General features: G+C 51.9%; 1 protein-coding gene across 9 annotated transcripts in view; it reads left to right on the plus strand.

The window, feature by feature from the left end:
- ACOT11 (acyl-CoA thioesterase 11) overlaps positions 1–20568 on the plus strand; it is a 55640-nt gene that overhangs the window by 27941 nt on the left and 7131 nt on the right. For 6 of the 9 annotated variants that reach the window (XR_015159880.1, XR_015159882.1, XR_015159886.1 and 3 more), the window contains exons 2-9: positions 5250–5454; positions 6404–6473; positions 11431–11491; positions 12499–12597; positions 13404–13539; positions 16857–17013; positions 18142–18261; positions 19659–19803. Coding sequence is in view for 5 of the 9 variants with exons in the window: in XM_086389981.1 (XP_086246107.1) it covers positions 5250–5454; positions 6404–6473; positions 11431–11491; positions 12499–12597; positions 13404–13539; positions 16857–17013; positions 18142–18261; positions 19659–19803 (993 nt within the window). In the remaining 4 variants the exon portion in view is untranslated. Of the gene's footprint in view, positions 1–4073; positions 4206–4745; positions 4794–5249; positions 5455–6403; positions 6474–8371; positions 8687–11430; positions 11492–12498; positions 12598–13403; positions 13540–16856; positions 17014–18141; positions 18262–19658; positions 19804–20568 lie in introns of those variants that run through there. The other 3 variants (XM_086389972.1, XM_086389952.1, XM_086389963.1) reach the window with 3 other exon arrangements.

Below are 20568 nucleotides of genomic sequence, written 5' to 3' on the forward strand. Positions count from 1 at the left end.
CTAGTACTTTCCCACCTGTTGCCCTTTGCCCCAGCCACTCCGTCGCCCGAGCCCTGCTGCTCCTGCTTTTGTTTTCTGCTCTTCTCTAGTCCTTCCTGTACCTCAGACTGTCCTCTTCCTCAAGTCTCAGCTCCAAGCCTGCCCTTGCCACCACTCTTCTCCTCCCCTGTAGGCATTAATTTGGCACCTGCCCTGTGCCAGGCCTACATCCATCCCTGCCCTGCGGGAATGCCTGTCTGCTAGGGCAGGTGGCTGTGAAAGCAGTGGCTGCCTCTGTCAGTGCTGTGATGGAGATAGTGAGGCTGCGGGGTCCGGGGAGGCCCTGACTCTCCCCGGGGAGGAGGCAGGCATGGGGAAGGGGCACTGAAGAGGGGGTAGGAGGAAGGACTCACTTGGCAGGTAGAACAGATGGAGGGGTCCTAGGCAGCGGTAGTGAGAGTGTGCTCTGAGAAACCAGGTGTGCTCTGGAGCTGGGAGAGCAGCTGTGGGGGCAGTGGCAGGGGCTACAGAGTGGGGCCTTGACCCTAAGAGCCATGGCGAGCCACTGAGAAATCTTGAGCAGGAGAGGTGCCTTCTCAGGCTTGCCCTTCAGAAAAGTCTGTGTGGCCCTACGGGTCAGAACAAGGTCCCAGTTGTGCGGACTGGGTCTAGCTTCCCCGGAAGGCAGGATGCAATAGGTTGTGGTTGTTAAGTTGGTGGATTTGGGTTTTGGAAAGAGCCCTTCAGTGTTGTGTAGAGGCCTGGAAGGAGGTGGAGAGACTGGAGGCCTGTGAACTGGCTGTGGAGGCAACCCAGTGAGTGAGCAGTGCAGGGGCCTGAGCGCATCAGAGTGTGGGGGCTGAGGGGTGGGGGGCAGACCAAGAGTTCAAGGAGGTTGGATCCCTGGAGCTTGGCTACTTGGGGGACAGAAGAAGTCCAGGTTAAATCTGTTGTGTGGGCCGGTTGTCCAGTTGCCCAGAAGGAGCCCTGTGGCCTAAGAGGCTTTCCCCTTTACTTTAGCCTTTCCCCCAGTGTCCCCAGCCATGAAAAGGTTGGACAAGGTGGCCTTTCTTGCTCAGACCCAGCTGTTCTGTCACATGACTCTGGCTGAGGAGAAGGGACACAAAGCCCACAGTGTAGCGGGCTGAGGCCTCGTCTGGGCTTACTCAATCTGGCCAGGACTGTTGCGGCTGGGCGCCAGTGCCTGGCATGGCTGCTGTCTGAGAGTGCACGTCTTTGCCCCTTAGATGCCCTCCCCACCTTCATGCAGGCTCTGTCCTCCCTGTCAGCTGTCCTGGCTCAGCCTTCCTGGCTGCCCCAGGCCCTGATTCTGTCCAGGGCTTCTGCTTTCCCCGTGACTGGCCCTGAGAGGAGTGGCTGGGCCCTGGGGCCTCATTGGCCAAACCCTGCTGGGCCCCCACACGCCCCATCCTCCCTGGCTGGCTGCCTGCCCACCAGGGGTTGGGAGGCTGCCTGGCCTGGCCTGCCCTGTTGTGGCAGACTGCCTTGGAGGCCCAGGAACCAGTTGGAGTCTGGAGGCTGTGCTGCCTTTCCCCTTGGCCCATGCTCCAGGGGCTCAGCGCTCCTGCCTCTGAGGGAGGTGGGGCCACAGCACAGTGGGGCTTGTTCCTCTGCCAGCCCCAGGGTGGGAGCTCCGTCCTTCTCAGAGCACAGTATTTCCTGCCTGACAAGTGACAGAGCTCCTTAGCTTCCTTGTTAGAAAGCTCAGCTGGCCATGCCAGAGCCCTGCAAGATTAGACGCCAGAATCCTGGAACCAGGGCTGAGATACCTTGGAGACTGGCAGTCTCCCCTGGGCGGGAGGAGAAGGGGCTCAGAGGAGAGGGGACTTGCTTAGGATCACATAGCGCTCTGGGCCAGGGCTAGGATATGAACGCAAGTCTGCCTCTAGACATCCCTTTATACATCTTTGATGTGGTCCTACTGGGTTCCAGGTACTTCTAAGCATGAGAACTAGAGTAGGAGCTTCTCAAAGGACTGGCCCAGTTTTTCTTATAAGCTCAGTGTTTGAGAGGGTCCAGTACAGAGAGAGGGGCTTCTCTGGCAGTTCAGCTGGTAAAGAATCCGCCTGCAATGCAGGAGACTTTCCGGTTTGATTCCTGGGTTGGGAAGATCCCCTGGAGAAGGGAAAGGCTACCCACTCCAGTATTCTGGTCTGAAGAATTCAGAGGTGGAGGCCTGCAGTCTCTCCACCTCCTTCCAGGCCTCTACACAACACTGAAGGGCTCTTTCCAAAACCCAAATCCACCAACTTAACATGTAGTCCATGGGGTTGCAAAGAGTCAGACGCTACTGAGCAACTTTCACTTTAATACAGAGGAAGTGCTTGGAGAATGAATGAGTGAGTGAATGAATGAACAGAATGACAAGGCAAAGATCCTGCCTCCAGGCATGTAGACGACAATGGATGGGACTTCTGTTTCACAAAACAGGAAATAGGAGGCTGGTAGGAGTGGGGATGACAGAGGATGAGATGGTTGGATAGCATCACCAACTCAGGGGACTTGAGTTTGAGTAAGCTCCGGGAGTTGGTGATGGACAGGGAAGCCTGGCGTGCTGCAGTCCATGGGGTCGTAAAGAATTGTACACGACTGAGCGACTGAACTCAACTGACGAGTGGGGATTGGCTAGGTGGGAAGCAGAGAGGATTAGAACTCAGGTGTCCTGACTGCTGGTCTACGACTTTTTTGCCATCCTCACTTTCCTCGTCTGTAAAATGGGGTAAATGGTCTTTACCCTCTGCCTGCCTTGTGACGATTCAGTGAGGCAGTGGGTGAGAACAGGCTTGAACAGCAGGGACGTTGTGTTGGGGTGGGGGGCGTCTTCCCTGTGTGCACATCTGGAGCTGCCCAGAAACTCCACATACTCTGCTTTTCTTCTTCCCCCTTACTCTCTGCATCTTGCTTCCACCTTGCTTTTCTCCAGGACTTCTTTCTGGAATGCTTGTCCCAGAACTAGCTGTGGGAGGGGCTTGGGAAGAGTGTGGGTAAACACAGTCTGCCTGCCTCCTCCCTCTACCGTCTCCCACACCTAGAGTCAGCCACCCACATCCACATCCAGGCAGCCCCCAGCACATACCAGGCTGGAAATGCCTTGGCAATGGTTACCATGGTGACGGCTCCTGCTGCTTGGATCGCAGTGGTCTGGAAGCTGCTTGCAACAGCCTGGCAGCCTGGTGCCCGCAGGTCCCCACCCAGGCTGCGAGCTCCTGGGGCAGCTGCCCTCTTCTCTCTCATTTTGGTCCCCAGCATTGCACTTGGTATTTAGGGGCGCTTGGCAAGGAGCTGCCTCTCCAAGGAACCCACAAGTTGTTCTGGGTCAGACTAGCTTGGTTCAAATCCCAGGGCTACCTCTTAGGGGTCAGTGACCTTAAGCAAGTCAACTTGGTGTGTTTTGAATTTATTGAATTAGCTATGGAATCCTTGTGAGGGGAGCTATCCAAAGAGTATAACCCCCCAGAATGAGGCCCATCCTCTCCCTGAGCCATCACTGCCCCCATCCTGTAGCAGTAGCAGGGTCAACATAGGTCATAGCACTTTTTGCTGCTGAATCCACATCCAGGGCCCTGGATTCCTCATCTTGGGCCCCTGGAAGCCCTGCAGGCAGTGTAGTGTGGTGATTAGGACCTCAGTCGAAGTGGCTAGACCTCTGGAGTCACAGCTGGGCTTGGCACTTACTTGAGCTTCAGTTTTCTAATCTTTAAAATGAATATAATAATGTACCTCTTTCAGAGGTTTGTTGTATGGATAAAATTTGAATTAGGACTTGAAAAGTGCTTAGAAGAGTATCTGATACTTTATAAGCACTTTATAAGTGTTAGCAGGGACTTATCACCACAAGTGGCAATGGCCATGAAAATTGGAGGGCTTACCATTTGGCGCTAGTGGTAAAGAACCCTCTTGCCAAAGCAGGAGATGTAAGAGTTGCAGGTTTGATTCCTGGGTTGGGAATATCCCCTGGAGGAGGGCATGGCAATCCACTCCAGTATTCTTGCCTGGAGAATCCCATGGACAGAGGAGCCTGGGGGTCTACCGTCCACAGGATCGTAAGGAGTCGGATATGACTGAAGCGACTTAGCACCCACACATACATGAAAACTGGAACCCATGTGCCTATCCCTACTTGTCATTTTTCTCACACAGGCAGGTGTCCCCAGCTCTGTTCACAGTGTGATGAGGGAAAGCTGGCCAGAGAGACAGGATGGCAGGTCAGCTCCCCTTCCTCATCCCACCCCCTCCAGGGGACTGCCAGGCACGCCTACCTCTGTTGCCTGGCAAATGAGACTCCTAAGCTGGACCCTGGGCAGAGACTCCTCTTATTCATGAGTTCTAGGATTTTCTCTGCTGGTTCTCCAGCTGGCAGCTGTTCCAGCCCTGGTCTGGATCAGACAGCTGGTCAGTGACTGGCTGGAGCCTTCCCTGTCAGTAGAGCCAAGTGCTGACAACGGAGGAGCATCAGCCGAGGTGCTGCTTCCGATGTCATCTGAAACATGAAGAGCCCCAGGAAAGGGTCCTTATGGGATGAGATAGGAGCAGATCCCTGGGCTTGACTATTGTAGGGCTCACTGTGCTGTGTTGTGCTTAGTTGCTCAGTTGTGTCAGACCCTTTGTGACCCCATGGACTGTAGCCGCCAGGCTCCTCTGTCCTTGGGGATTCTCCAGGCAAGAATACTGTAGTGGGTTGCCATGCCCTCCCTCCAGGGGATGTTTTCAACCCAGGGATTGAACCCAGGTCTCCCATATTGCAGGCGGATTCTTTACCATCTGGGCCACCAGGGAAGCCCAAGAATACTGAAGTGAGTAGCCTATCCCTTCTCCAGGGGATCTTCCCAACCCAAGAATCGAACTGGGGTCTCCTGTATTGCAGGCGGATTTTTTACCAGCTGAGCTACCAGAGAAGCCCGTAGGGCTTACTAGGCCTCCCTGAATAGAGACGGGAAATCTTACCAGAACGAAGGTGAATCTGAGGCAAAACTTGAAAAAGCTGGTCTACAGATGAATTAATACTCTGCTCCATCCCTTTCTCCCCACCCCCTCCCTCAGGTCCAAGGATATGTTAACATGGAATTTGTGGCCAAAAGGAAGCTGGGCATAGTAGGGGCATCCAGAGAGCCCCTGGGGTCTGAGACCCTGGGCTGGAGGGTGCTGGCCACTCTTGGAGTTGGGTTTTCTTGGCACGTGGTCTTGGGGATCTCAGGGGCTGGCAGACCTGGAGACTCTGCTGTGAGCTGACCATCCCACCTGCTCCCCAGGGCCTGGCCTCCGTGTTCTCCAACCGCACGTCCCGGAAGTCGGCCTCACGCACTGACAGCGACAACATGGCAGATGGCGAGGGCTACCGGAACCCCACGGAGGTGCAGATGAGCCAGCTGGTGCTGCCCTGCCACACCAACCAGCGTGGCGAGCTGAGCGTCGGGCAGCTGCTCAAGTGGATCGACGCCACCGCCTGCCTGTCCGGTGAGGCCGAACCCGGCATGGCTGCCCTCCCAGCCTTGGCCACACACACCAGGGGAGAGGCCGTTCCTGAGCGCCGCCCTCTTCTCTCATCCCCGCCTTCACTCAGGCAGCTCCACCTGCCTGTGATGCCCTCTTCAAGTTTCACATGCTCAGCTCGGGCCCACCCTCTTGCCTGCAAACCCCCAGGGCTCTGAGTGCTGGTCCTGGACTCTAGGGTCCCTGCTCTGATGCAGCGTAGCATTAGACGTGGTTGCTCTGAGGCTGGCAGTAGCAAAACCCATGGCATTGGCAGAGTTGAATGGAGGTTGGATGGAGCTCATTTTGTTGCCTTTGATGCCCCAGTATTCTCCAGCCCGCAGGGAGTTCACAGGCAGATGGTAGCAGGGGAGCAGACAGGAGACCTAACTGTCCCCCTGCACTGTCTGATAGGGGCTGGGAAAGGGAGGCGAAACTGGGGCTCTAGGAGAACAGACCTGAGACGACCCTGACCCATCCCTGGAAGTAGAGAAGGAATTCTAGAAGGACTCAGGCCTGGGAGCAGAGTCCTCAGGATGAGAGTGACTCAGGCAAGGAGACAAAGGTGGGTGAGGTTGCCTGGGCACTCGAGGAAGTCAGAAAGTGGAATAAACATGGCGTGATCATTCATTCAGCGGCTGCTTATTGAATACTGCATGCCAGGCACTGCTCCAGGACTGGGCACAGCAGTGAAAAATATGGGCGAAATTCCTTGCCCTCGAGTGACTTGCGGTCTAGCAGAAGGGAGAGGCACTAGACAGACAAAACCCAGATAAATAAGACAGGGTCAGGGTGTCGTAATCATGGTGAGGAAAGTAAAGAATGGTGGGGGTGTGAGCGAGGAGGCAGGCCTTAGCTAGGAGGGTCTGATATTGATCAGAGGCCTGGGCCATGGGGAGGCTGCTAACGGATGGCTTTCTTCTCCTGATGCCAGCGGAGAGGCATGCAGGGTGCCCCTGTGTCACAGCCTCCATGGATGACATCTATTTTGAGCACACCATTAGGTAAGTGGCCTCCTGCCTCTCTTTCTGGTCTCCCCATCACAATCCCAGAGCCTTTCCCCCATCTCCTGCCTTATCAGCCTTGTGCTGCCTGGCACCTGCCTCAGCTGGGGGCCTTTGCAGATGGACAGGGGGCAGCCTTTCCGGAGCCACGACCCATCTGCAAGGTCTCTGGGACAGCAGTGAGCTAGGAGCTGCCCCTGTGGCCAGGTGCCGTGGGGTGGACTCCCTCAGCCAGCTTTGGAGTTGGATGTTGCTCAAGCTGCAGCATGGGGTGCTGTGTGACTTTGGGGAAGTCAGTCTCTTTCTCTGGTCCTCAATTTTCTTATCTTCAAAATGGAAGTTGTTGTTCAGTCACTAAGTCGTGTCCAACTCTTTGCAACCCCATGGACTGCAGCACGCCAGGCTTCTCTGTCCTTCACTATCTCCCGGAGTTTGCTCAAACTCACATCCATTGAGTTGGTGATGCCATCCAAACATCTCATCCTCTGTCACCCCCTTTTCCTCCTGCCCTCAAGCTTTCCCAGCATCAAGGTCTTTTCCAATGAGTCAGCTCTTCAAATCTGGTGGCCAAATTATTGGAGTTTCAGCTTCAGCATCAATCTTTCCAATGAATATTCAGGGTTGCTGGTTAGACTTAATCAGGGAATGCCTTTTGGGGCTTGGCTCTTCTCTGTGGGTCATTGGTTATCAGACTGTTGGGAGGTCCCTAGACAAGGTGCCTTGGCAGAGCCTGAGCCAGAAGTTTGGACCATTCAGCCTCTGCTCACATACCTCCAGGAAAGGGGAGCTCATTACCTACTAGTTTTGTTTGTTAGATGTCTGTACTGGTTAGAAAGGTTTTCATTACACTATACTGAGCTTGGTCTTCACACGGTTTTGCTAGGACCCAAGGAGCATGCCAAGCCCTCAGCCCAGGGCAGGCTGCAGGGGCTGCATGCAGTGCTCTGGCCTCCAGGCCTGCTTCTGAACTATCAGTGCCTGGGACATCGAGTGCCAAGGACTTATCCAGGACTTCCTGGTGCCCCATGGGTCGTGGTTAGGAAGAAGTTTGGGCAGTCCCTGTCCTTACTTATTCAGTCATTCATCACTACCTGTGCCTTTTTTTGGACCAGGGCCCAAGCAGGGTTTGGAGTCCACAAAGTCAGCTGGAACATAGTCTCTGTGCCCCAGGAGCTCCCAGTCTGCAGGGAGGCAGATATAGAAACATAATTTCAATTCAAAGGGGTAAATTCCAGGCAAATAATGATCTTTGACATATGGGTGCTTTGTAGTACTCATCTTTGAATATCTTATTTTAGAATAGTTTTTGATTTACAAAAACACTGTAGATGGCACAGAGTTTCTATAACATCTTACATTCATACGGTACCTTTGTCACAGTTAATGAACCCATGTGCTGTGCATAGTTGCTCTGTCGTGTCCAACTCTATGTGACCCCATGGGCTACAGTCCGCCAGGCTTCTCTGTCCATGGGGATTCTCCAGGCAAGAATACTGGAGTGGGTTGCCATGCCAACCTCTGAGGGCTCTTCCCAACCCAGGGATCAAACCCAGGTCTCCTGCATTGCAAGCAGATTCTTTACCAGCTGAACTACCAGGGAAGCCCTAATGAACCCATACTGATGAGTTATTTGTAAGCCTTTTTAAAAACATGTAAACAATTTTTTACATGGAGTGTGGTTGATTTACAATATTCTGTTAGTTTCAGGCGTACAGGGTTGTAAAGCAGTTATACTCCAGTTTAAAAAAAATGGGGGGAGAAGGCGCTACTGTATAACACAAGGAACTATATTCAAAATTTTATAATAACTGTAGTGTCTTTTTACTATTGATAATTAACTTACTAAGTCCTCAGAACAACACTGTGAGACCCTGGTTATTAGTATCCTCCTTTTACAGGTGAGGAAACTGAGGCACAGAGAAGAAAAGTAACTTACTTAAGGGCTTACAGCTGGTGGAGACCTCAGGATATACTACAAGCAAGGCAGTCTGGCCCCGGAGAGCTTGCTCTTAACTAGTAGGCTCTGCATGCAGGCATGGTCAGTCGTTTCGGTTGTGTCCAACTCTTTGTGACCCTAAGGACTATTGCCCACCTGGCTCCTCTGTCCATGGAATTTTCCAGGCAAGAATACTGGAGTGGTTGCCATGCCCTTCTCCAGGGATCTTCCCGACTCAGGGATCAAACCTGTGTCTCCTGTGCCTTCTGCATTGCAGGTGGGTTCTTCTTCCAGTGGGGCACCTGGGAATCCCAACCAATGGGCTACATTGCCTCTGTTTTTGAGGGTGGGTATAGAGGCGCTGTGTGGTGCTGGAGAAGACTCTTGAGAGTCCCTTGGACAGCAAAGAGATCCAACCAGTCCATCCTAAAGGAGATCAGTCCTGAATATTCACTGGAAGGACTGACGCTGAAGCTGAAATTCCAATACTTTGGACACCTGATGTGAAGAACTGACTCATTTGAAAAGACCCTGATGCTGGGAAAGATTGAAGGCGGGAGGAGCAGGGAACAACAGAGGATGAGATGGTTGGATGGCATCACCAACTCAATGGACATGAGTTTGGGTGAACTCCAGGAGTTGGTGATGGACAGGAAGGCCTAACATGCTGTGGTCCATGGGGTTGCGAAAAGTTGGACACGACTGAGTGACTGAACTGATAGAGGCACTGGAAAAGGAAGTGACAACCCACTCTAGTATTCTTGCCTGGAGAATCCCCAAGGACAGAGGGGCCCGGCGGGTTATAGTCCATAGGGTTGCAAAGAGCTGGACATGACTGAAAGCATGTGTGCATAGTGGCACAGGGGCTTCCCTGGTAGCTCAGCCGGTAAAGAATCTGCCTGCAGTGCAGGAGGCCCTGGTTCGATTCCTGGATCGGGAAGTTCCCCTGAAGAAGGGATAGGCTACCCACTCCAGTATTTTTACCTGGAGAATTCCATGGATAAGGAGCTTGGTGGGCTGCAGTTCATGGGGTCACAAAGAGTTGGACACGACTGAGTGACTGAGCACAGCTCATAGGGCCGCAGAGGGTAGTCACGGGTGGCTTCTTGGAGGAGGTATTTGAGCTGGCTCCAGTACTACATGCTGTGAGAATTTGTAGGCCAGTGGAGCTGTGTCTGGGTCAACTCTGAGTCTCTGCTGCCAAAACGGGATCTGACACCTGAGGAGCAATGATAGAGAAGGCTGGGGTGGGGCATGTAGTGATGGATGGGCCTGCCATAGGACCCAGGAGAGTGGAGGTGAGTCTGGGCAGAGGAGGGTGTGGGTGTGAGGGTAAGCTGGAGAGGGGCCTGGAGCATGGTTGGTGACCTGGAAAGTCCTGGCCATACCTGAGGAAAGCTGGGAAAGGTTTTTTTTGTTTGCTTGTTTTTGCTTTAGCCATTTAAAAATGCCTCACAATGCATCTCTAAGGAATAAGAACTTTTAAAAAACATAACTTAAATACCACTACTACTGCTAAACAAAACGAACAGTTTCTCACCACCATCAAATATCCAGTCAGCGTTCAGTTGCCCACAGTGTCTCTTGAATTTATTTTGTTTTGCTTTATAGTTTTTTGCTTTATTTTGTTCAAGTCATGATGCAAATAAGGTTGCATTTGGTTACTTCGTCTCTTGTCTTTTGTTTTTCCTTTGGCCATGCTTCATGGCTCATGGGATCCTAGTTCCCTGACCAGGGATGGAACCTGGTCCCCAGCAGTGAAAGCACTGAGTCCTAACTACTGGACTGCCAGGGAATTCCCTCAAGTCTTTTTTTAACCTGTAGGCCCTTTATCTCCCCCATCACCCTCTCCCTGCACCCTCTCCTTCCTCCTCCCACTCCCTGTCTCTCTCTGTTTTTCCTTGAAGTTTGTTTGTTGAAGAACCTTGGTCATTTGCTCTCTAGGGTTCTCCATCATCTGGGTTTTACTATTAGTATCACTGTGGTGTCATTTAACATGTTTCTCTGTCTGCCAAGAGTATTGGTCCTTCCCCAGGACCAACTGGCTGAAAAGGTCAGATTTGTCTATAGGCGCTGCCTCTGGAGGGGTTTTGGGAAACTAGGGGCTTGAAGGGGCCCCCAAGGAGGCTGGGCAGTGACCCTGGGGATAGAGCCAATTGTGACCTGAGCTGTGAGATGGAAGACAGGAAGGAAGAGAAGCTTGGGAGTCCAAATGGGTGACTGCTTGGCTTTAGGGGAGGCTAGAGAGGAAGAGGAGAGGGGAGGAGGAGGAAGGGGAAGGGTCATATTTTAGTACTGCCAAAAATAGATTTTCTTTTTATTGGTGGGTCAGGGAAGTTCATTTTCTAATATTTTATCATGAAAACTTTCAAAATTATAGAAAAGTTGAATAGTGGTGTGGTCATTACCACTGAGAGTCAATTAACACTTTGCTAAATTTGCTTTATCTGTATGTAGATAAATACAGGTATACCTTATTTTACTGCACTTTGCAGATCTTGCATTTTTTACAACTTGAAGTTTTGTAGCAACCCTGCATTGAGCAAATCTATTTACCTCACTTTTCCAACAACATTGGCTCATATGGTGTCTCTGTCACACTTTAGTAATTCTTGCAATATTTTAAACTTTTTCATTATTATTATATTATTTATGGAGATCTGTATTAGGAGGGTAAATTTTGGCGGGCTACAAGAAGGTGGGATGTGGGGGAGCTTTCCTTAGGAGGGACTGTTGAGAGCAAAGAGAATCTTGAGCGTTCATTGAACTAGGGGGAGCAGGGGGAAGCGGGAGATGAATGACATCATGCCACTTCTCTTGCCTCAGCTTCCCCACCTGTAAAATGGGGTGCTAACACCGTCTTGCCAACTTGCTTTGGTAGCATCATAGATGTGAATATGCTCTGTATGCTGTAACAGTTTTTGGCTAGTTCCCCTCAGCAGAGGCCCCACAAGTATCTGAGGCCCCTTTTCTCTCTTTTTGTCCCTCTGGATGGCTCATCTCTTGCTTTTCCCTCTGCAGTGTTGGACAAGTTGTGAATATCAAGGCCAAGGTGAACCGGGCCTTCAACTCTAGCATGGAGGTGAGCCACTGGGTGGGTGGTTTCCACTTTCTCTTTGTTCTCAGCCCCCAGCCTGAGTGCACACGTGCTCATACTCACAGCACCTTGGCTGAGGATACAGAGTTCTGAAATAGCTGGCAAGTTTGGGAGGATCTAGGGATCTAATTGTCTAATGGCCGTAACACAGAAGGGGAAACTGAGGCCAGGGAGGGGAAGGGACGTGCCTCAGGTCTCCAAGCGATGTGGATTCCACTGTGGGCCTTGACTTCCAGCTTCCTGGGTCTTCATACCTAGTGTCAGATACTCTGTTCAGCAGCCAGGTGAATGCAGGGAGGACAGCCACTGTGCTTAGCCCTGACGTCAGCCACTGTGCTTAGCCCTGACGTCAGTGGGCTGAAGCAGTGAGAGCGGTAGACTTTGGTCCATTAGCTTACCTCCCACAGCCTCTGTCTTCACATCTGTAAAATGGGAACATGATTCCTATGCTGCAGGATTGTGGAAGGTTTAATGAGAGAACTCTTTGGTGATGCAGGGTGGAGGGCCTCTACTTCCCACTTATGGACGTCAGGCCCAGGCAACTTTACCCAGCTGGGCCAGTGGTTACTGAGGCACACTGAGGCTTGGATAGCAGAATCTTGACTGTAGCTCTGGACACCCCATAAGGGCCCAAGGTCCCCCTGTGGACCCCCAAGCTGTCTGTCCTTCCAATTTAGCCAACACTTAAATTAACTTACTTCAAGCCCTTTCATAACAGTCTCATTTTGATCCTCTCAATAACCCTGTGAGGGTAGGTACAATCATTCCCATTTTACAGATGAGGAAACTGAGGTCCAGAGAAAGGAATTTACATGCCCAAGGTTCCCCAGGGAGCCAGGGCCAGAATCAGAACCCATCCCACGTCTCTAGCCCCCTGCACTTGGTAGGTGATACAGGAATACCAGAAGCCAGGCCTGGTGATGCTTCCCATCTCAAGCTGTAGGATTCTAGTTCCTCCCTCCTCACTTGTCCACCTTGCTCTTCCTTTCCAGGTGGGCATCCAGGTGGTCTCCGAGGACCTGTGCTCTGAGAAGCAGTGGTGTGTGTGCAAGGCCTTAGCCACCTTCGTGGCCCACAGGGAGCTCTCCAAGGTGGGTGAAGGTAGCATGCACAGGCACTCTATGCTGCCAGGCACCTGGGTGCCTTTCTAGGGCAGTGATTCGGGGGGTTGGTAGAGTGGTAGAGATGAGGGTGCAGCAGGGAATCCATGGCTTCCAGAAGGCCCAGCCCCCACTGTGGGTGAACCCAAGTGCCTTCCTGCTCTGCTTTTCCCCTTCTCTCCCCGTGCACCTCACTGCAGGATTCTCCAGGTCTTTCCATTGCCTTCCATGTCCTGCCTTGACATTCTTCATCCACGGTTCCTTTGCCCAAGAATGGGCTCAGGGGACACTGGAGGATGAAAATGATGTATCAGTCAACATGGAGATGGAAGATGGGGACAAAGAGGGGACAAGACTTGTAACCATCCAGGAGCCCCAGGTGCGAGATGATTACTGGGGGGACAGTTGTTGTTCAGTCACTAAGTCGTGTCCAGCTCTTTGTGACCCCATGGACCATAGCACACCAGGCTCTCCATCCTTCACTGTCTCCCGGAATTTGCTCAGATTCATGTCCATCGAGTCGGTGATGCCATCCAACCATCTCATCCTCTGTCGTCCCCTTCTCCTCCTGCCCTCAACCTTTCCCAGCATCAGGATCTTTTCCAAAAAGTCGGCTCTTTGCATCAGGTGGCCAAAGTATTGGAGCTTCAGCTTCAGCATCAGTACTTCCAATGAATGTTCAGTGTTGATTTCCTCTAGGATTGACTGGTTTGATCTCCTTGCAATCCTAGGGGGCCAGGCCCTCATGCTGTTTCAGGGAATTTGTCCTGAAAACCCCCACTCCACCCCCGCCACAGGTGAAGCTGAAGCCAACCGTGCCGCGGACCGAAGAGGAAAAGACGGAGCACAGTGTGGCGGCCGAGCGCCGGCGCATGCGACTGGTCTACGCAGACACCATTAAGGACCTCCTTGCCAACTGCGTCATTCAGGATGGTGAGCGTCATGGGTAGGGAGGGCAGCTCGTGTCCTACATGCTCCCCTCTGTCTGGGGCTCCTACTGGGCAGAGAAAGGAAGGAAGTCTCCCTGGGATATCCACCCAGTGATGGCCTCAGGCCTGGATAACACTCTTGCCTCAAGGTCCCTTAGTGGGGAAAAGGGAGCATTTGGACCTCTCGCCCAGCTCCCAGGAGCCGTGAAGATGAAGCTGGGACACATAGAAAACAGTTTGTCATCCACTAAATGCATTTGGGTCTCTAGGAGTCAAGGTATTTGGGAAGGTAGTATTGAGCTTGGCCTTGAGGACCCTCAGTTCAGTCGCTCAGTCGTGTCCGACTCTTTGCCACCCCATGAATTGCAGCACTCCAGGCCTCCCTGTCCATCACCAGCTCCTGGAGTTCAGTCAGACTCATGTGCATCGAGTCGGTGATGCCATCCAGCCATCTCATCCTCTGTCGTCCCCTTCTCCTCCTGCCCCTAATCTCTCCCCACATCAGAGTCTTTTCCAGTGAGTCAACTCTTCGCATGAGGTGGCCAAAGTATTAGAGTTTCAGCTTTAGCATCATTCCTTCCAAAGAAATCCCAGGGCTGATCTCCTTCAGAATGGACTGGTTGGATCTCCTTGCAGTCCAAGGGACTCTCAAGAGTCTTCTCCAACACCACACTTCAGAAGCATCAATTCTTCGGCGCTCAGCCTTCTTCACAGTCCAACTCTCACATCCATACATGACCACAGGAAAAAGCATAGCCTTGACTAGACGGACCTTTGTTGGCAAAGTCATGTCTCTGCTTTTGAATATGCTATCTAGGTTGGTCATAACTTTCCTTCCAAGGAGTAAGCATCTTTTAATTTCATGGCTGCAATCACCATCTGCAGTGATTTTGGAGCCCCCCAAAATAAAGTCTGACACTGTTTCCACTGTTTCCCCATGTATTTCCCATGAAGTGATGGGACCAGATGCCATGATCTTCGTTTTCTGAATGTTGAGCTTTAAGCCAACTTTTTCACTCTCCTCTTTCACTTTCATCAAGAGGCTTTTTAGTTCCTTTTCACTTTCTGCCATAAGGGTGGTGTCATCTGCATATCTGAGGTTATTGATAGTCCTCCCGGCAATCTTGATTCCAGCTTATGCTTCCTCCAGCCCAGCATTTCTCATGATGTACTCTGCATATAAGTTAAATAAGCAAGGTGACAATATACAGCCTTGATGTACTCCTTTTCCTATTTGGAACCAGTCTGTTGTTCCATGTCCAGTTCTAACTGTTGCTTCCTGACCTGCATATAGGTTTCTCAAGAGGCAGGTCAGGTGGTCCGGTATTCCCATCTCTTTCAGAATTTTCCACAGTTTATTGCGATCCACACAGTCAAAGGCTTTGGCATAGTCAAGAAAGCAGAAATAGATGTTTTTCTGGAACTCTCATGCTTTTTCCATGATCCAGTGGATGTTGGCAATTTCGTCTCTGGTTCCTCTGCCTTTTCTAAAACCAGTTTGAACATCTGGAAGTTCATGGTTCACGTATTGCTGAAGCCTGGCGTGGAGAATTTTGAGCATTACTTTACTAGCGTGTGAGATGAGTGCAATTGTGTGGTAGTTGGAGCATTCTTTGGCATTGCCTTTCTTTGGGATTGGAATGAAAACTGACCTTTTCCAGTCCTGTGACTACTGCTGAGTTTTCCAAATGTGCTGGCATATTGAGTGCAGCACTTTCACGGCATCATCATCTTCCAGGATTTGAAATAGCTCAACTGGAATTCCATCACCTCCAGTAGCTTTGTTTGTAGTGATGCTTTCTAAGGCCTACTTGACTTCACATTCCAGGATGTCTGGCTCTAGGTGAGTGATCACACCATCATGATTATCTTGGTCGTGAAGATCTTTTTAGGACTTAAAAAAAAAAAAAAGCATATGTTGGGTTGGCTAAGAAGTTCATTTGGGTTTTTCTGTAGGATGTTCCCTCTTTTGGCCAACTCAGTAGACAGGTAGCTAGATAGGTAGCTAGATTGAGATAGCTCTAGGGATAAAAAGATAGAGATAGTATAAAAAGCAAGACTCTCTTCTACCCCAGAACCCAGGGTCCTCCAAAAAGGCAGCTACTGTTACTCATTTGGGGGCCATCTTTCCAGAAGTATCTCCTGCAATTTATGCATAAAAAACAAAGTGAAAGTGTTAGTCCCTCAGCTGTGTCCAACTCTTTGCGACCCCATGGACTGTAGCCCACTAGGCTCCTCTGTCCATGAAATTCTCCAGGCAAGAACACTGGAGTGGGTAGCCATTCCCTTCTCCAGGGGATCTTCCCGACCCAGGGATCAAACCTGGGTCTCCTGCACTGCAGGCAGAGTCTTTACTGTCTGAGCCACCAGGGAAGGCATATTAATGCATACTACCTCTCATTTCAACCCTCTCTTCTTTCCCCATAGGGGAACGGTACCTTCTGTCCCATATCTTGCTCCTTTCCCCTTAAAAGCATATCCTGCAGATTGTCCTGTGCCAGCACACAAGATCTACTTTGGACTGGGAGGATTTTGACAGGTGGAGAGATGAAGCAAGGTTTTTCTGACAGAGGACTCAGGCTGGGGACAAAGGTCTAGAGGGTAACCTTGGTTTTGTTCTCTGATCTCCAGACAATGAGAATGCAGAGTCTTCCTGGAAACCTAAAGGAGGCAATTTTAAGACCCATCAAGGATAGTTCAGCCACCCAGAGTGGAGAGAGAGCAGGCAGAAGTAGCGAACCCCAGTGAAGGCAGTGAGCTGTGCTCTAGATTCCACGTGCCCTATTTATGTGGGGCCTGAAGGCCATGGCAGGCCCAGCTCTTCCTATGGTCGTCAAGGCCCCTGGCACCATCCATCCCACTGCAGCCCCTGTGGATCCCTCCTGTTGTGACAGCCCTTCTACCCAAGGGTCAGTCTAGATGCCTTGGACTGGCGTCTGGGCCCTTGTCTGAGCCTTATCTGTGCTGTCCCTTTACTTGTCCTCAGCTCCAGCTAAGCCAGGGTCTCGTTGCTCCCTATGACTGTCCTGCCTGTCTGGTTTCCAGACCTTGGCTCAGGGCTTCAACTGCTCTCCTCCCTGCCTGTGGCATCGCTGAGTAGCCTGCACACCAAGCGAAAGACCTCCTCTTTCACAGGCCTCACCCAACAAGCCCTCTCCCCCTGGGAGATGGGAGATACATGGCACCTCCTTGATGCTGAGTGAATAAGAGAAGCTGTGTGGAGTGGTGGTGGCGGGGGGGCAGGGGGGTCCTGGGCTGCCCGTGGCAGGGTCTGCCCTCAGGAATCTTTTCACCTCCCTCGCTTTATCCCTCCTTGGTCAGATCTGGAGAGCAGAGATTGTAGCCACATGGTGCCGGCCGAGAAGACCCGGGTGGAGAGTGTGGAGCTGGTCCTGCCCCCCCACGCCAATCACCAGGGCAATACTTTTGGGGGCCAGATCATGGCCTGGATGGAGAATGTGGCCACCATTGCAGCCAGGTGCCTCCTCTTCTTTCTTCCCCTCTTTCCCTTGGCCGGTTCTCTCTGGGGCAGAAACCCTGACTTGGTGCTGGCATTCAAGGCTTCAGAAGCTCGACTGTTCTTATAGGGTAAGCTGGGGCCTTCAGACCCAGGGAACCAGAGAGGAATGATTTTCTGTGAGCTCGCCAGGGGAAATGTCAAGCCCTCAGCTAGCACCAGGGCCTCCCCTTGCCCTGGCTCTGCCCACTCACTTCCTGGATTTTATACTCTTTGTAAAGCAAGCCATTTGCCCTTCTTCCCACCCACCCAACCATGCTCCCAGCCCTTGTCTCCCCTCCTGGCTGACCTTCCACCTTGTAGCCCCACTATTCTTTGCTAAAATCCTGTCTGTCCTCTAAGAAGCCTCTCTAACTGTCCCCTTCTCCCTAAAGGTGGAAGGAATTCCTTCCCTCTCCTGTAACCTCTGTACCTGTCTTGGACTTGTTCTGCCCCAAGTATTGGAGCATATTTTTGTAGTTATGACGACCGACATTTATTAATTGACACTATCATACCTCCATGACTTTGTGCTTGCTGTTCCCTCTGATAGGAGTGCCTTCCCGAACCCTTATCCTCCTCAGCCAGGCGAATTCTTCACCCTTTGGAGCCTAGCTCCAATGGCCCTTCCTCTGTGTTTACCTTGTGGATATAGTACATAAGCAATGCCATTTTGGGCAGCCCAGGCTATGAGTGCAATAAGATCTCAGAGGAGAGTCAGAGTGTGGATAGTCAGGGAGGGCTTCCTAGAGGAGGAGTAGGTCATCTGGGCCTTGAATGACAAGTAGCTTTGGGTAAGGGGAGGGCTTCCAGGTAGTAGGAACAGCAGGTGGTAGGATATAAACATTGAGAGGAAAAGGTTTATTGCAAGCCCTGCTCTTTGTCACCTCAAATTCAGCTTTTTTTCCAGCTACGCACGTAGACCTCAGTATTCTAAGCTGTGAGATGGGACTTTAGTTCTCTTCCTCTGGGTGCAGCTATCACTGGGTTGGGTGGGAGTGGGTGGGCCAGAGGGTGGTGTGTGTGGCTCTGGGCAGGGTCTGGGGATGGGGGCAGGGAGAAGCACTGGAGGGTGCTTTGTCCTGTCCCCTGACCCCTGGCCTCCTCCAGCCGGCTCTGCCGTGCCCACCCTACCCTGAAGACCATTGAGATGTTCCACTTCCGGGGTCCATCCCAGGTTGGGGACCGTCTGGTGCTCAAGGCCATTGTGAACAACGCCTTCAAGCACAGGTGAGGGGCTGGGATGGGTGAGACGGGGCCCCCTGGGACTGAGGGCTCTTCCTGACCTGAGAAGGGACATTACCTCAAAGTGCCAGGAACCGTTTCCCCTGTAGACGAGGTCTCCGGGGTCTGAAGTGTGGCTGCTGGGTCCCTGCACCATCGCTAGGATCCACTCTGATGTTCCTCCCCTGGGCTCCCCATCCTGCGTCACACCACGTGCTCTATGTCTTGGGCTCTCTCGCTGGCTCCTGCCTCTGACCCTGCCACACTGTGGATGCTTGGGTCACGGGGCACCTCTTGCCAGCGTTCTGTTGTTTATCGAACCCTTCCCGACCCTTTTCCTAAAACCTCAAATAGTTCCCAGAGCCCTTATCTTTGTAATGGATTCTGATACCCCCACGAAAGCTTACTTAGAGTATGCATCTCTTTTGATGATTTCAAAGATGTGATTTTCAGTAATATGTAGTCATTAACAGGGAGGGATCAAGAGCCAGGCTGCCTGGGCTCAAATGTGGCTTACCTCTTAGCATCTGTGTGGCTCTGGGCGAGTTACTTAACCCTCTGAGCCTCAGTTCTTTTGAGAACCGGGGCTCACCACAGCTACCTCATAACTGTGAGGATTAAATGCGGAGTTACTGTTTAATAGTATAGTGACAGAGAGAACGTTCACTGAAGGTCAGCCATTGCTGCTGTTATTATTTTTATTATTATTATCATTTTACTATTCCGTCTGATAAGCACACATTCTGCTGTTGTGCAGAGCAAAAAGTCCTGAACTAGGATCTGTGAGGCCTGGTTTTTAGTGCAGATTCTCTTCCTGACTGTTGTGTGACCTTGGGCGAGTTAGTGCCCTGTTCAAGGTATTGATTTCCCCATCTGCATAAAGTCTGCATTCCTAAGTGAGGGGAATGGAGGCAGCTGCTATTTTATAATTCATCGAGACAGTCGGAGATACAGAGACAGCAGCAACTGAGCTGTCGGGAGCACGGCAGTGAGAGCACTGGTGAATATGTTTATAATGAGCATTTTCTCTAATTAGGCCCTGCCCCTCCACCTCCTTTATGTCTTTCCATAACCCTTTATTTTTACATAAACATATTTTATACAGACATTTGTTTCCCCATCCCCTAGCTGTTAATGCATGAGAACCTGGACTGCACAGGTTTATTCATTTCTGTGACCCCCAGAGACGAGCATGGGTCAGGGGTGCAGCGGGTGCTGTGTAGACATGGTTGAAAGGGAACGCTTCTGAGTTTCCTGCCCAGCGGTCCCTGATCCAGGCTGTGGGATCAGAGCAGGAGTGTGTGTGTGTGTGTGTGTGTGTGTGTTCACATGCACACGTGTGTTGGGGAGGGGTGGCCTTGGGAAGGTCTGTCCAGCTGACAGCATCCCTCCTTCCCCCTCAGCATGGAAGTGGGCGTGTGCGTGGAGGCCTACCGCCAGGAGGCCGAGACCCATCGGCGGCACATCAACAGTGCCTTCATGACCTTCGTGGTCCTGGGTGCGGATGACCAGCCTCAGATGCTGCCCTGGATTCGGCCCCAGCCTGGGGTGAGTGCCCCACTACCAGCCCCCTTCCCCCTCTGCCCAGGGGTGACAGGACTGGGGAGCACAAGCCCAGCTCTTTCCTTCTGCTGGGGCACAGCTTGGCCCTGAGTGCCCTGCTGTGACCCCCAGGGCTGCTCCTTGTGCTTTTTGGAAGAACTTGAACTGTGTGTGTGGGCCTCCCTCATTGCTGGGCGTTAACCGGCACTCCTGAGCCTGCAGAGCTGTAAAAGCACTGGCTTTGGGGTCAGATGTGGGTCAGACCCCACCTTGGCCACGTTCTAATGGGTGCCCTCTTTGAGCTTCAGTCCCACCTTTAAAGAGGGCATATCTGCAGTTCCTGCCTTGTAGGACTGCTGGTGAGACACTGATCCTGTGCCTGACTGAGTGGCAACTGCTCTGACCATGGTGACAGGGGAGCAAAAAGGGTAGGGATGAGAGTCAGAGACCAGGGGTCCAGGCTGGCTCTGAAAAATGTTCCCTTGTGCCTCCTGAGGGCCAGGCTCGGGCTTGCTTCCAGGGGCCAGGGAGTGACCTTGGTGAGGTTGCCTCTTCTCTCCCAGAAGGTCCCCTGCCCTGCCCGCCGCACAAGGCTGAGCATGTACTGTGAAACCTCTGCTCTAGAGCCCAGTGTTGGGCAGTCAAGACGGGTGGTGGGCAAAGGAGCGGGTAGCCTGAAGACAGTGGGACAGGAGACAGACTATGATGGCCTTTCAGGTCTTTGCCAATAAACGTCCATGAGTGAGGAGACGTTAGTTAGAGGTACTAGTT

Source organism: Bos grunniens, chromosome 3 (assembly GCF_055505025.1).
Source record: "Bos grunniens cultivar Pamir isolate PY7600 chromosome 3, Bosgru_T2T1.0, whole genome shotgun sequence".
Lineage (NCBI taxonomy): Eukaryota > Metazoa > Chordata > Mammalia > Artiodactyla > Bovidae > Bos > Bos grunniens.